This window comes from Heliangelus exortis, chromosome 24 (genome assembly GCF_036169615.1).
Source record: "Heliangelus exortis chromosome 24, bHelExo1.hap1, whole genome shotgun sequence".
NCBI lineage: Eukaryota > Metazoa > Chordata > Aves > Apodiformes > Trochilidae > Heliangelus > Heliangelus exortis.
The window spans coordinates 5,256,687-5,272,363 of NC_092445.1; the positions used below are offsets into that span (position 1 = coordinate 5,256,687).

Genomic DNA, 15,677 nt, shown 5'->3' on the forward strand with positions numbered 1-15,677 from the left:
CAGGAAAGAGTCCAGGCTTGGCCACTCGTGTTTGGAACAGAGGGTGGGAGGGAGTTTCCAGGTTGGATGCTCCAAAACGAGAGCTTTTCTCACACTTTTTTGTGCTTCCTCTTTCTGTTGAGGACCAGAAGTGAAGAGGCGTGAAATTGAAAGCAAATGAAGCAAAACTGATTGAGTTTTACCCTTCCAAAGGAATGGAAAAAAACCAAAACACCAAAACCCAAGCCTTATTTCAAATCTGGTTTTATTTCACCAGAACTGCTTTGCCCATCCTGAGTGTGTGAACACCTATTCAGCATTACTCAGGGGTTATTTAAGGTGGAAATTCCCCAGAGAAACACGATTCTGTAAAACCCATTGCAAAGCAAGCTCTTTACAACATCCAGCCCTGTTTGGTGGTGAAAGAGTCAGAAGTGGGAGATGCAGCCTCAGTCTAGCCTGACCTGCACTGATAATGGAACCTGGGCTCTGGTGTGGCAGCATCCCAGGGTACCAGAGCTGCCCCTGGTCTCCCAAACCCTGCTATAATTTGTCCTGTCTTCAGGATATGATAGATGTTGTTTTAAAAGAGTAAAACCAAATATTTTTCCTAGGCTCTAAGGCTTAGCTCAAGGCTTGCAGGTGTTGAGAGAGGTGGAGTTCAGGATGTGCTGCTCCTGGTGAAGCTCTCCTGGGATGTGCAGATGAAAGCCTGACCTCCTGGTCCAGGGGCTCATGCAGGCTTTGAGTTTTCCTTGAGAAAGGAGAGGGGAAGCACAGGAAATTCTGTGCTGTCTGTGGACTAATGAGCCAGCTCTCATGGCATTTTTGTCTTAGCTCTTTTCAAAACATTTGGCAGCCTGAATCCATGTTAATTGGGACATCAGGGTAAAGCCCTCGATTTCTGACGCATCCGAGTGAAAATAAAATGTTAATTCTAAATGGGCAAGTGGTGCTGTGCTCACTTCAGAGCCTAATAAATCAAAGCCTGGGAAAGCTGTGGATTCCCCACATCCCTCGATGAGTCTATTGCTGTCACCACACAACCCAACACTTCCTTAAAGTTGAGCTGCAGCCTCCTGCTGAGGCTCATCGGGGCAGCTGCTCTGCAGATCAGCAGGAGATCTGTAGGACTGGAGTGTCAGGATGCAGCATCCTCAAGGTGAGTGGTGCCCCAGGGGACACAGACCCTCAAGGGACCAGAGAAACAGTCCAGAATGAGGAAAACACAACAAAAGCACTGGGGCTGCTGCTCAGCTAGAAGCCAATACCCACTTTTTTTTTTTTTTTTTTTTTTTTCCCCAGCAGTTGACAGGGTGACTTGTGCACTGAATGTCACCATTTTTCAAAGCAGGAGGAGAGGCTGAGATCAAGCACATGGCTGAGACAGCTGACAGCCTCAGGCTGAGGGTGGGAGCCTCATGGACAGCTTGAAGCCATCTCAGCTTGTGAGATGAAAGGCACTGAGGCTGCTCAAAATAAGGAGAGAGGCATGAAGTGGTCAGGAGGAACCTGTTGGGTGCAGCTTTGGTATGAAAGGCTCTGAATTAGCAAGGCAGAGGAACAAACACTCATGGAGTGAAAAAATACTTTGGGAAAGTGGAAGCATTTGTACTTCCAAGTGGCTCGTGTGCTGCAGTGGGCTCTGGGCCATGGAACTGCACCGTGCTGTGGTCACTGATGTGCAGAAGCATTTGATCACCCCGGGGGCTGTGACCTGGTGCCCTGTGCAGAAATGCCCCAGTGACCTCCAGTGATCTGAGCTGATCAGGGAGCTGAGGGATTTGCTTTCCAGTGTTGTGACTCTAAAAAGCTTTTTGGTCCTGATATCTCACTCATCATAGTGAGGATTTGTGTCAGCAGGACACATGTGGGAAATAATGGCTTAAAATCTTTGTTGACCTGTTTTATCTTAAGAACCCAAATCTTCTCCATCATGTTCCAAGTGTGGAAGCTCTCTTGTCAGTGCTGAGGTGGGTGTCACTTGCCTGGATCAGATAACCTGGATCTGGCTGTTAATTGCTTGGGGAACAGCTTTGCTCAGGGCTAAAGGGTCTTGTCCAGCAAGACACCAGAGAGGAGAACCCAGGACTTCATGCTGTAGACCTTGCTGACAGCACTGTGTGATGGGCTGTGAGGATGCAGGGAGGGTTCACCAGTCTGTGGCTTCCAAACTAGGGACCTGGTGGTGTAGGAAGAGGCAGTGGCTGATCCTGGTGGAAATATTCCACATCCTTTTTAGCCCAGTTTACCTGGGTCACTGCCTGGTGGTACAGCTGTTGTGTGGAGCAAACCGTAGAGCTAATCTTATTTTTCACTGCAAACAAAGAAACAAAAGCAAGATCTAGGGTCTCTACTGTTTTCTGCTTTTCCCTCCACCCCTTCCCTAAAAGCTAAAAGCCCATGATTTAATGCTTAAACACATTATAATTGTTCACAGACCCACTGCTCTCAGAAAAGCCCTCATCTTTAATGAGCAATTTCCAAATGACAAAAGAGCAGGATTAATCAAAGCCTCTAATTATATTTCATGCAGAAAAAGAAGGGAAAAAAAAGAAAAAAGCCCTCAGAAGAAGAAGAAGGAAAGAAATATCCCAAGTCTTGACAGCTCTGTAGTCTTTACTGGAATTTTCATATGTAAATGGGGTTTTTAACTCTGCAGGGCATAGTGAACAGAGAGAAAAATGTCTTCATTTTGTCTAACTGCTTGTAATCATTTTGCCATAATTGCAGCCATGCTGCACATCTGGTGAGTCAACCAGCTAGCACATGGCACTGTGCATTTCCATGGTGGGAGCAGACAGGAATGATGGGTGCCAGGGAGATAATGAGAGCAGATGTAGCACATCTGAACTACCTTGCATGTCCAATCTGTGCTCCTGTGCCCTGCTTTGCGGCCTCTCCCCTGTGCAAGGGAGGAGACTGAGCACAGGCAGTTGTATCAGAGCTTTCCCTCGTTGTTGGGATTTTGGGATCAGTAAACAGGTGTGTGAACTGGAGCCTGCCCTCTCCCAGTATACTTCTGCAGAAGCTGAGCATCAGAGAAGGGTTTGGAGCAGAACCTGAGCTGTAATTCCCCAGGTGCAGCAGCGTGGGGGAACGCTGGCAGCCTGAACTCTGCAAATGATAATAGTCTTTACAATACGCTTCAGTGAGATGCTCAGATGAGAAAAATCCCAAAAAACTCCCCATGCCATGGACTGTAGTTTTAGAGCAGCTTTATCAGAGCAATAAGGATCTTGGCCTTTCTCTCTTGCAGAAAATCCCCGGGAGTCGTGCTTCGACCCCGGCTCCGTCCGGAACGGCACCCGAGTGGGCACGGACCTGAAGCTGGGCTCTACAATCACCTACTACTGTGATGGAGGGTATGACATTGAAGGGGTCTCCACACTGACCTGTGTGATGGGAGGGGATGGAAAACCCACCTGGAACAAACCTCGCCCGACCTGTACAGGTGAGGCCCCAGAGGGGGTTCCTGCCCATTGCCAGGAACTTCAGCAAAAAAACTGGGATGAGTTCTTCCCAGAGCTGCTTGCAGGGGGGCAGAGATGGTTTTCATCAGCATTTCACAGTTTTTCAGGTTTTTGAACATTCTAGGGTCAGGAAGAGCTGACCTGTGAGATTTCTTGAGCCTTCTTTTGAGAGGGAAACTGGACAGAGCAGATTATCTGGGAGACAAATCCTGTGTCCCAGGGCAGGACTCAGGAAGCCACAGAAGTGTTTCCTTAACCTGATCCCCAATCATCAAAGCATCTGCCTTCCTGAGCAGGGCCTGAGTCTACTGAGAAGACAGAAGGCAGCTTTTGTTTGTTTGTTTGTTTCTGGTTTAATGAGAAAATGGTTTAGATGATGGGTTTGCAGTCAGCCCTCCCTCCTCTGAGAAGCAAGTAAAGAGGGGGCTGTCAGGCTGTCAGGAGTGAAATCTCTGACTTGCCAAGATGCTGGTGGGGAGGATGAAGCTTCTGAAAAGAGTAGGAGCTCATTCCTTTGGGTCCTGACTTTTCAGATGGGCTGGAGAGCAGTGCAGACCCAGCCCCATGCGGGACCTCCCTTAGCACCAGGCATGAGCTCAGGTTAGGATACACCTGATTTTTCTCAATAAGAACTTAGGGTGAGAGCCTCAGAGCTTGAAGGGGAGAATTGCTCCTGGCTGGAGGCTGCTGACAAGCCCAGCCTTAGAGCAGATGGCTGGAGGGATCTCAGGGGTTTGGTGGCTTTGGGCAGGGTCTGCTCCATCATCTCTTCTTGACTTTCTCTTCCAGCACCCTGTGGTGGTCAGTACACGGGCTCAGATGGTGTTGTCCTCTCTCCAAATTATCCCCAGAACTACACCAGTGGACAAGTCTGCTTGTACTTCATCGTGGTGCCAAAGGACTATGGTACTGAGTTGGAAGAGTTGTCCTGCTATCTGTGCAGTGCTGATGTTTGGGGGTTTCTGGTGTTGTTTGAGCAGAGCAGTTGGGTATAAATGGAGATAAGGGAGATGTGGAAACACTGAGTGGCACTGCTGGGGGTAGTCAGTAAGGATGATGGGAGTTTTCTGGATTTCAAAATGTTATCAAAAATGAGGGGCCCAAAGAAACCAAACATGATAAAAAAACACCATCTTGTGATTCCTCCTCCAGTTCCTGCACTATATCCTGTCATGCAGACTTGAAAACTTGGCAAAAATTAATTCCTGGTGATTAGTGCTAGCAGCAGGCTCCGATGACCCCCCCGGAGTACAAAATGTGTTTACCATAAACAGATGCTAACTGTGGTGCTAAATAATCTGTGAAGAGAAGACTATAAATGTATACTTTTTTGGGTGTCCAGCTATGGGACTTAGTACAAATTTTTATTTTTAAATAAAATCCAAATTAAATTGTAAATCTAGATCCATTTCAACAGACCAGCATTGTCTTTCTAGAGTCTAGTGCTGGTCAGAGCTTGAACACAAACATGATCAATGATCTAGAAACCTTTGAGACATCAAGCTGGATATTAATCCTGGTTAACATATTTTCCTGTTTGAAGGGAATTTAAGGTTCTTAAAGAGCACTTGCAGTGACAGCTCTGGCAGGTCTGAGTTCTGTTATTTAATGCTGCTTCTCAGTGCATGGTATTGATCTGATCAGTCCCTGTGGTCTCTTCAGTTGTTTGTCATTTCCTGTGCTAGGATTGCAAGGTGTGAGATGAGGATACCATGCTCAGACATCAGCTGTAAAGCTCCTTTCACTCCAGTTGCCTCCTGCCTGTGTTCATGGGGCTGAAGCCAAGTCCCTGATCAAGCTGTAGAAATTCTGTACTGCTCCCCTCCACCTCTTCACCCAGGCTGCTGTGGCTGATCTTGATATTGCCTTGAGAAACACAGTAACTGGAGGGCTAGACAGTCAGGATCTGCAAGTCTGACTTCTGCCTATGATAGGATGACAGCTAAATTAGCTCCTCTTCTCCTCCTCCTGCCTTTCTATAGCTTCATTAAAACCAAGCAGGGAAACCACAGGCAGTGACTGCTCCGTGTTTCCCACCTCCTGCCCCACTCAGATTCCATGTCCAGCAGGCATCAGGGGGTGTTAGCATCACCTCTTCAGTGTTCCCAGCATCAAAGCTGTGCTGGGAAGCTTGACTGTGCAGGAAACAAATGCCATAGCTTGGTGGAGGATGGATTTCCCACCAGGAGACCTCTCAGCTTGTGAATCTGCAACTGGGCACTGGCAGCTTGAAAGCACAAAGCTGGGAGGGGAGGCAAACGGGAGGGAAAAATCTAAGGACAAGTTTGGGAGGAAAAAAGACTATATTCAGAAAAACAAAGAGAAATAGGTAAAATCTCTTGGCTCCAGCGGAAAAAATGCTCTGATCTTCTCATTGTTGTTTTCTCCCTTCTTTAAGCTCTGCCTGCTCCTGGGTGTGTGTTCCAGGTGTGCAGTGAGACCCAGAGCACTGCCCAGCTCCATCCTCAGCAGTCTCTGCAGACTGATAATAAAACTGTGGGTGTCCTCTCTCCCTAGCAGTTATCCTCCCTGACCATAGAGGTTCAATCTAGAAATTAAGTTATTCAGGACAGGGATTGTTATTTTGTTCAGGTTTTGTACAATACCTGACCCACCGGGAGCTCGCTTCGTGACAGAGGTTCAGTACAAATAATAAATAATAATTATCAGTTGGTGAAATTGCATGCCTGATGTTACGTAGGCAGGCAGAGGGGATGATTCATGTAAGAATCCCTTTTGGTCTATGAATCAGTGCTAGAGCTTACTGGCAAGTGAACACGGGGGAGGGTGGTTGCTGCTTCTGTTATGCCTACTCTGTGGATAAATAAAGGGCTCCTGTCTTCCCGGGCTGTCAGTCAGGCCCTTTTTAATCTCTGCCAAGCTCCTGAAATAAAAGCTGCTGGAATCCCTGGGCTGTGCAGACCCCTGAGCACCCTCCCTCTCTCCTCAGTGGTCTTTGGGCAGTTTGCCTTCTTCCAGACTGCTCTGAACGATGTCATTGAAGTCCACGATGGCCCCGACCAGCAGTCCCGGCTCCTCAGCTCCCTCTCGGGGTCCCACACAGGTAGGGAAATCTCCGTGTTACTGCAAGTGAGAACACAGCCTGCCAGGGACCCCCTCTCTGTGCAGCCCATCCAGATGGCTGTTGCCATAATCTCTGCCTCCTCTTTTCTCTCTTTCTTCTCACCCAGGTGAATCGTTGCCATTGGCTACCACCAACCAGATTCTCATCAAATTTAGTTCCAAGGGTCAATCTACAGCCAAAGGTTTTCATTTTGTCTACCAAGGTGAGTACAGCCCTGCTCTGGAGATGTCCTCAGGTTGGTCCCAAGATGATGGTCAAAAGCACAATGATGTCTTGAAGTATCCTGAACAAATTTTGGCACCTGTGGTGCCTTTTCCCCCTTTCTGTCTGAATGGGAAATGTCACAGGAGATGAAGCTGTGGACTTGCAGGGCTGGCTGGCTCCTGTGGGTGCTTTGTGTTCACATCTTCCCTTTTCCCTCAGCCTCAGCCCTGGCACATCCCAGGATTGGTATCAGCAGCATCTCTCTGAGCCATGCCCTGAGCACACTGTGAGCTCCTGAGATTTCAACCCAAGCAATTCTTCCCACTGGTGTTTTAGCACTTCTCTCAGTGTAAGCAGCTGAACACTTGTCTGGCAGCTCTGTAAAATGCTTCCTCCCTGCGTGCCACAGGCTCAGCTCTCCTGCTGTCAAACTTTTGCCCCTTGATCCTTGCAGTAACAGCTTGCATTGCATCGGGTGAGTTCTACTTGGAGGTTTAGAGTAGTAAATAGAAAGTGATGCACAAAGTAGTGGGAGAACAGAAGGGTTTTCTCACTCATGTTATCTGTGGTTCAGGCACCAATATTACTGCAGAGTGGGGACAGGCAGCAGGGCTGTGCCTCCTCCAGGGGCCAAGTCAAGGGTGGTTTGGATTTTATAGTATCCAGAGACCCATTCTTGTTGAATTTTTGCATGAATTATTAACAGTTGTAGTTCTGATAGTAATCCTTAAAGGTGTCAGCAAGGCAAAGGTTTTGATGGGTTGGTACCCAGTTCCTGCTCCCCCTGCATCCCCAGCCACGTGCTCTGCAGTGCTTACTGTGTGCAGAGCACAAATAACAGACAGAGCCAGCCCTGGGTTTGATCTGCCTGCCCAGGATTTGCTGATGTTTATTCTCATTTTTACACAAACCCAAAGCCCATCATCAGTGATGCAGGTGAAGGAGCTGAAGGCTGCAGCTTTGTGTCCAAAGCAGAGCTGTGGGGTGAAGCACACGAGCAGGTTTCTTTCTGTCCATGGTCTGGGGAGAGACCAAGCTCCTCAGTCACAAATAACTGAGCTGGGGTTGTGTGAGCAGGGCACAGATCCAGGAGTCTTTTGGCTCTTCTGGATCTGCATCATCCTAGGTGACTCCTTTCTGCCTCTCCATTCCCTTTCCCATCCCAGGGATGCTTCAGCTTCTTGCTGACCATCTTGTGTGATGCCTTTGACAGGGGATTTGACATTCATCTCTCCAAATCAAATTAAAATGAAACAATGTAGCTAATGTGCTTATCATCTCTGCATTTTCTCCCTCCCAGCAACTCAAGCATTAAGCACTAATAAATTGTAACACAACTCAGAGAAAAATAGGAATTGATTTCTTCTTCAGCAACAGACATTTCTCTGACTCATTTTCCCCAACTCAGTTATCTGTCAGACTCTCCAGCTCTTTCTGTGACTGTTGTTTCCAGCACTGAACAGGAGTGCAGGGAATTTCAGCAGTTGGTGATGCAGCATTACGATGTAAATTCCTTTTTTTTCTTTCTTTTGCCTTTCTCATCGTGAAGAAGATTGTTTAAAATTGCTGTCCTTGAGGTAACGAAGCTGAGCAAGCTGAGTAACCTCAAGGGCTCTAGTGTTACGTGGCAGACCAACTTTGTGGAAAGTCATTGCTGGGTGCCTCGGTGTCCCTATTAGGAATGACCTCTCTGATGTGATGATGACAAGTTTTGATGAGATGGAAGGCAAATGGTCTCATCTTAGAAAGCACCCATGCCCCTGGCATCCTATGCACTTTTATTTCAAGTATCTCTTGAATTGATAGAAGTTGGAGTGGGAAGTGTTAACTCCTTTTCCTTCTCAGTGGTGATGTTTGGATCCAGCCTCTCACTGGGGTGAATTGTTTTTAACAGATGTTTATTTCGGTTCTTAGCAGGTCCAAAACGTTTGTCCTAACTCTTTGCTTGTTTTCTTTTTTTGCCTCCCAACCGTTGGCACCCCTGCCATGGTTTCTCCTGCCTGCAACCCCAGCTGTTCCTCGGACCAGTGCCACCCAGTGCAGCTCAGTGCCGGAGCCGCGTTACGGCCGGCGCCTGGGCAGCGATTTTGCGGTGGGAGCCGTGGTGAGGTTCGAGTGCAGCGCAGGGTACACCCTGCAGGGCTCCCCCAGCATCCAGTGCCTCACCATGCCCGGGGCCCTGGCACAGTGGAACGTCTCTGTGCCCACCTGTGTGGGTAGGTACTGCTTGGGGTGTGGGGAGAAAAGGCAAAGCAGTTCAGTTTGTGCTAGAAAAGTAAATTGTGTTTTGGGACGGTTCGGAAAAAAAACCCAACCCACAATTCACAATGAAATAACCCCACGAGATGCCAGCGAAACAAAAAAATCTGTTTGGTGCCTCTTTCCGTGCAAAAAGCCTGTGAACAATGCAGTTGACCTTAAATGTCGGGAAAGGGACCTTTTGATCCAGTATTACTTGTGAAGAAATGAAATCTGTCTGGGAGCTGCATTCAGTTCCGCTGGAGCAGAGCAGCTCCCCCAGGATCAGTGACATGGGCTGACATCCCCTTCTTCCCCACACCTGCAGATGGTGTCCTGCTGCTGTTAGAAGCTGTATGATAGTTACAGAAAAGAGTATTACTCATACAGATCTTACCCTTAAATCATGAACCTGCTTGCTTTTTTGTCCATGGATGGATAAGATGTTGGTGTAAAGCCAGGTCCCTCCGTGCTCATGCATCACTCTGCTTGTTTCAGTGCCATGTGGTGGGAATCTGACTGAGCGCAGAGGCACCATCCTGTCCCCTGGCTTCCCTGAGCCCTACCTGAACAGCCTGAACTGTGTGTGGAAGATAACAGTCCCCGAGGGAGCAGGGATCCAGGTAGGGCTGTGGCACGGGCTGGAGAGGAGAACACACAGTACCTGGGGCACGTGAAGAGGCCACGGGTCCTGATGCTGCTGCTCCTCCTGGGAAAGAGTTGGGATGGGTGGAATGGGATGGATTCTCTGGAATCATTTACTCTCTCTGACTCTCTCATTCATTTACTCTCTGACTGCCAAAAGTGGGTAATATTTCAATGGATTTTTGCCTCCTGGAGGCTCTGTGGGAAATCAGCCGGAGCCATGTGGCTGTTCTGGTGTAACAAAATAATTGTGGTATTTTGGGCATATATCTTTATACTGCTTAATTATGCAATGTTGAAAGCAATGTAAGCTACACCACGGAAGAGTTGCTTGCTCAGAGTGCCTGTGTGGATTTGTTATGCCAGCAGAGTTGCAGCAGTATGATTATACAATTACAGCTTTGCTGTTCATTGTCTGCAGGTAAATGAGCTCTCTCTTCAGGTCTTTTTGCAGTCCTTATCATTCCACTGCAGAAACAGTCATGCAAACCAGAGGATGTTGAGAATTAAACCCAACATCAGAGACCAAACTTAGATAAAGTTCTGCTCTGCACACGTGCCTTGTCCATGCCTTGCACTGACACCAGTTGGTGCAGAGGAGATGGGTCCTTTAACAGGTTAATTTATTCCACAAGTACCATTATCAAAGGCTTTCTTTCCTCCTCTCCAAACCACTTTGTCTGCAAGGGTTTTGTCTATTAAGTGCTTTTATTTCTCTGCTGTGTATTTGGCTAGGAGACTTGTAGGTGGGTTTCTTTCTCTGCAGCTGTTGGCACACAGCAGCTGAGTTCCTCTCCACTGTTTTATTGAAACATCAGCTCTGCCTTGCTGGGTTGCAGCTCTGCTCTCCTGGAGGAAATTCTTACCTGGTGCCACCTCATAACCCAAACCACAGCCTGGACCTGGCTCTGGGATGGCAGAGCTGGTGGGAGCAGCACTGGGGGCTTCACACCGAAACAGCACCAGCCTGGTGCCCTCTGCCAGGCTTTGGCTGTGTCTAGGCCAGCAAATTCTTCTCTCCTCTTTAGTTTTGAAGACATTTAAAAACAGTGTTTGCAAAAGCCTGGGAGCTCACAGTAGATTCCTTCCTGTGGATGTGAGATTGGAGCTGTTCTCAAAGCCCCCAAAAGGCAGGAGGATCCATGCAGCTCAGCCAAGCATCTGAGCAGTTGAGGCACTTTGCAAGTTGCTCAGGACTCCTGGGATCTGGAGGTGATAATTCACTTAATTTTTAAAGCAATGTCACTAGATGTCTGTGTTCTGTGCTGCCTTTGTCTGACTGCAAACCCTTGCTGGAACTTCTCCTGCCAGGGAGCTGGTTTTGCACATGTCTGAGCTAAGAGGAGAGAGCAGGGATGGCAGTGGCTGTTAAAAGCATCTCTTTATTCATAAGCACTTGATCCTCATGCCTGTGGTTGTGCAAATGCAGCTCTCACGTGTAAAACTGGAAAATGTAATGCCAAAATGCTCTGAAGATTTCTTTCCCCCCCTCCCCTTTCCTGCTGGATGTCATTTCTTGCAAGGGAAGCATATTTTGGTGACTGACACTGAATGCAAACAAAGAGAAAAAATGTATCCTGTGGCTGAGCTTTCCCCTGCCAGCACCTTGGATTCAGTTTCTAGGTTCAGAGCAGGAAGGTTTTGGTGCAGGGCAGGACCCTGCTCCTCCAGCCCTTCCTCTGGCTCTTGGGGAGAGCCCGTGTGGACCCGCAGTGATGCTGGGGTGGCCGTGGTGCTCTCAGGGTGCCCAGGGTCCTCTTGGCACTGCCCTTGTACCTGACATCTTCCCTCCACATGGAGCCACATCAGCTGGTGACACTGGGGACTTCACTGGGAGCCTTTTTCCAGGGGCAGGGGGCACTGAGAGGAGGTGTCCTGGGAGGTCCCATCAGGAGGTGCCTTGGGAGGTCCCCATGGGGCTGGGACCAACCCTGCTTCCCCCATCACCCACCCCTGTGTGCAGGATGTTCTCAGTTATTAGCAACTAATTTAAGCATCAGTTTACCCTCATTTTGTACAACAATTAAAGGTTAAACAAGTGTAAATCAGAGGAGGAGGTGAAATAAAAGCTTTCTTGGTAGCGGGCGAGTCACTACCCGGATTTTTATGTAATCAGTGTAGGAGCTGGCACTTCTGCCATGAATTATTCATTCCTTCAGCAAACCTTCCTGAGCAAATTAATTTATATACATAGCAGTAAATAGATGCCGATCCCTTGTGAATCCACATGTCAGACTAGAATTAGGACCTTAAAAATGTTTATTCCTTAAGTTGCAGGGGGGAGGAGAATAAATAATGCAGAAAAAGTAAGAGCAAACAAATTGCACGTTCTTGATCCACCTTCTCCTTTGATGGTGTAAATCACAATGGGGGGGTGGTTATGCAGGCTGAGAGGTGTCAGGGTGGTCGGGGGGGATCAGTGATGGTTCCCTGGGGTCACTGCCATTTCTTGTAGATGAACTCCATTTATTTTTTGGGAAGAAAACACCAACTTTGCAGGAACTTTATAGATTGATTTATTATTCAAAATAAATCAAGGAGGAAAAAGGTTAAAATGGCAGAAATAACAGGGTTGGATTTTTTTTAATTTTTTTTTTTTTTTTTTAATGTGTGTTTTATGTCTAGCAGGACAAAGGCAAGTGAGACATTTTGAGTGGATGAGTCAATACAGCATTAGAACACTGCAGGGAAAAAGGAAGAGTGGTCATTTTCCAGCAGCAGAGTGGATGTGCCCATCGGTGTGTGCAGCCAGGGTTTAGAGGCACAGAAGTTGTGGTTTTGCCCCAAATCCTCTGGCAGCAGAGCTGAGCAGCACACCTTTTGTTTGGGGCCAAGTTGTGCAAATCATTTATGCTCCTGATTTGGCTTTAAAAGGTCCTTTTGATTTAGGTCGTTAGCCTAGGAGTTTAGAGGTACCCAGTGTCAGAAAATTTCATCTGGAGCTAACAGATTAAAGCTGTTTTTTCCCAAATCCTGCTGGCTTTCTCCCAGGTTTGCTGTCTGACTCTCTGGTCACCGAAGTTGACGTCCAGCACAGCTGATTTTTCTTAGTGGGACACTGAATACTTGGAACAATCAGGGTTTAGGAATAAAGGCAGAATCCATTTAAATGGTAATCAAGTAAAACAAATCTGTGCAATTACACGTCTGTCCTTGCTGAAGAGCTGTTTTCCAGTGTAAAAGCAGATTTATCAGGTCTCATGATGTTACTCATTTGAGGATTGCACTGAAGTTCTAAATAATGGAGTCAAGTGGCTTAAACCTCCAGTCCTTATGGGGCATGGCAGAGGAATGTGGGAAATTTGAAAATTAACTTGAGTGATCTGGCTAAAAAATGAGAAACAAGACAGTAGCAAAAAGCCTCAATGGATTAAAAATATCTTGTGGCTTATTGCGGGTTTCTTTGTTTTTATTTTAGCTCCTGGGTTGCTAGTGGTTGCTTTCACATGAAAGTCTTGCAGAAGTCTTGGGGGGTTTCTCCAAACAGCCAAAAAAGGCACAGATCCTCAGCTGCTCCAAATGAGCTGTGAGGTGGCAGCAGCTCTGCCTTGGTAGCAGCAGCCCTGAGATGGAAATTTGGAGTGTGGAATTTTCTGGACAATAACCATGGCACCCCCGTGGTGGTGGTTGGAGGCAATGGCTCTCCAGACTGGTCTGCCTCCCAGGCCAGCTCCTCACCTCATTACTGGCCATTTCATTGCTATTATTCTTGGGTTTTTAGCATGATTGCAGGACTTTTATTGTTATTATTTTTTTTCCTGTTCAGATCCAGGTGATCAGCTTTGTTACTGAGCAGAACTGGGATTCCCTGGAAGTGTTTGATGGAGGAGATAACACAGCCACCATGCTGGGCAGTTTCTCTGGTAGGTGCTGAGCAGGCTGCTCACTGCCTGCTCATGGGCTTCACGGACATAAAATTAAACATATGCTTAAGTGCTTCAAAAAGTAGCAATAAAGTGTGCCCTTTGAGGGAATCATATGCTTTGCTGAGCTGATAATGTGACTGTTGTCTTCCTGCAGAAACAAAACTGACGGAGAGCCTTAAATGCAAAAACCTGTGGGTTAGGTTTGGGGTTGTGTTTTTTTTTTTTTTAAACAATCTGGAAATAAGAGTTCCTGCAGTGCTGCTGGGTTGTGTGGGGTTACTTCCACCTCTGAACCTGGCAGGTTAACCTAACCTGGATGATTGGTAGCGAGGCAGGTGAACAAAACAACCTTTCTTCTGCCCAGCAGTGGGGATGGTGGCTTTGGGGAGAGGGAGGGCAGCCCTTGAGCATCACAGACCTTTAGAAGAGCAGAGCCACTTGCAAACTGATGCCCCCAATTCCTGCTTATTTATTGAACAACTGTGCCCAAAGTGCTCAGAGGCTGGTAAGGAGAAGGGTTGTAAAACTTGGGGACTCCCAGAGCTCTGTTTCTGATGGAACCACCTTTCCTTGCTGTTGGAACAGCTTCCAGGGAAGGAGGCAGGAGAAGGAATTTGGACCTTGCAGGGAATCCACTCCCCACCCACGCTGTTTCTCATCACTGGAGATGCTTTTAGTCTGTCTGGTCTGTAGGTGGTAAAACTTCACATGATGAAGGCTTTGAAAAGGCCATTGCAGAGAGGCCTTGGGTATTTCTCAATTGGCCTCATTAGAACCTGATCAAAACCAACAGAGCTTGTTAAGTTAAAGGACTTTCTGTTCTCAGCCTCTTCTGCAGCTTTTCTCTGAGGACACGGAGGAGGGAAAGAGAATCCTCTTCAGTCTCTTTGTGCACCTCTTGTTTTCCCAGGAACTACAGTGCCTGCCTTGCTGAACAGCACTTCAAACCAGCTCTATCTGCACTTCTATTCGGATATCAGTGTCTCTGCTGCTGGCTTTCACTTGGAATATAAAAGTAAGAGCAGTTCAGCCTTGATCTTCCAGTTCCTCTGAGCGATGGGGAAGGATTGCAGGGCTGCAGCTGCTGAGTGGGGCAGGAGCTGGAAGGGAAATTCCTGTGTGTGGTTCCCTGCTCTCAAGCTGCAGAGGGGAAGTGAGTGATAAATGGAGAAAAGATGCAGCAGAGGAGATGTGGGGGTCACGAGGTGACCCTCATCTTGCTGCTGATGCACTTTGTGGAACCTGTTTGCTTTCTGTGTTGTTGAGCAGGAGGCCAAGGTATTAAAAATGCGTGAGGGACCTGTCCTGTTCCACGCAGCAGTGTAATTCTTGCTTAAGAAGTGATGAAGTGGTGCTTGGAAGAGGCTGGGGGGGGCTGCCTGCTCTGGGAAGTCTTTTCTAGGTTGTCAGCATTGGCCATTTGGTAATGACCAAGCTGCTCTTGGAATTAAGCTGTCAGGTTTGGATAAGAATGCCCCAAATCTCCCCCATGTCTGTTTTTTGATGGTTGTTGTTGGAGCAGATGTCCCTTCAGGAAAGGTGTAGCAGAGCTGAGCTGCAGTGGGTCATGGGGAGGGTGGCTGTCACCTCAGTGTCCCTGCTGTCCCCAGCAGTGTCCCTGCTGTCCCCAGGACTTGAATGATTCCCATTTGTGGGGCAGCAGCACAGGCAGGGTACAGCAGGCAGGTAGAGCCTGGTCTGCACATCAGCTGCAGCATTGGGAAAGGCTGGGGTGCTGCCAGGTGAGGAAGAGGATGGGTGCCACAGGGCAGGGATCAGGGAGCTGGTCAGGGCTCTGTGTGGCTCTAGGGGACCAGGAGGTGCCTGGTGACAGTGGCTCCGTGCTGGCATTGGTGAGGGATGTGCTTGGAATGCTGGTTCCCTTCATGCAGTCTTCCCTGGGGCAATGCAAACATAATTGTTTCTTGCTGGACATCGTGTCTGACAATTGGTTCTGATCACAAATCTTCTGTTTGTCTCTGAAGCCAACCAATATTCTGTTTATTTTTTTCCTAACCAGCAAATAAATCTGGAAGTGCTTTTCATTTTGTAAACCATCCACAGCACAGCTGGCTGGCTGCAGAGTCTTCAGTGCCTCCAGAGGGATGGCTGGGACTGAGTTTCCCAGGTTTTAGTGGGTTTGCAGATTTGAAACCTTGCACATTAATGGATCCAGCATGATTGTAG

The 15,677-nt window shown here is 47.8% G+C and overlaps 1 protein-coding gene across 2 annotated transcripts in view; it reads left to right on the forward strand.

Annotated features, from left to right (window-relative positions):
- The window catches only part of CSMD2 (CUB and Sushi multiple domains 2), a 233,022-nt gene that overhangs the window by 164,694 nt on the left and 52,651 nt on the right, over window positions 1-15,677 (forward strand). For both annotated transcript variants that reach the window (XR_011730472.1, XM_071767651.1), the window contains exons 31-38: window positions 3,239-3,433; window positions 4,242-4,358; window positions 6,403-6,516; window positions 6,644-6,739; window positions 8,754-8,957; window positions 9,478-9,602; window positions 13,391-13,487; window positions 14,401-14,505. Coding sequence is in view for 1 of the 2 variants with exons in the window: in XM_071767651.1 (XP_071623752.1) it covers window positions 3,239-3,433; window positions 4,242-4,358; window positions 6,403-6,516; window positions 6,644-6,739; window positions 8,754-8,957; window positions 9,478-9,602; window positions 13,391-13,487; window positions 14,401-14,505 (1,053 nt within the window). In the remaining variant the exon portion in view is untranslated. The remainder of the gene's footprint in view (window positions 1-3,238; window positions 3,434-4,241; window positions 4,359-6,402; window positions 6,517-6,643; window positions 6,740-8,753; window positions 8,958-9,477; window positions 9,603-13,390; window positions 13,488-14,400; window positions 14,506-15,677) is intronic.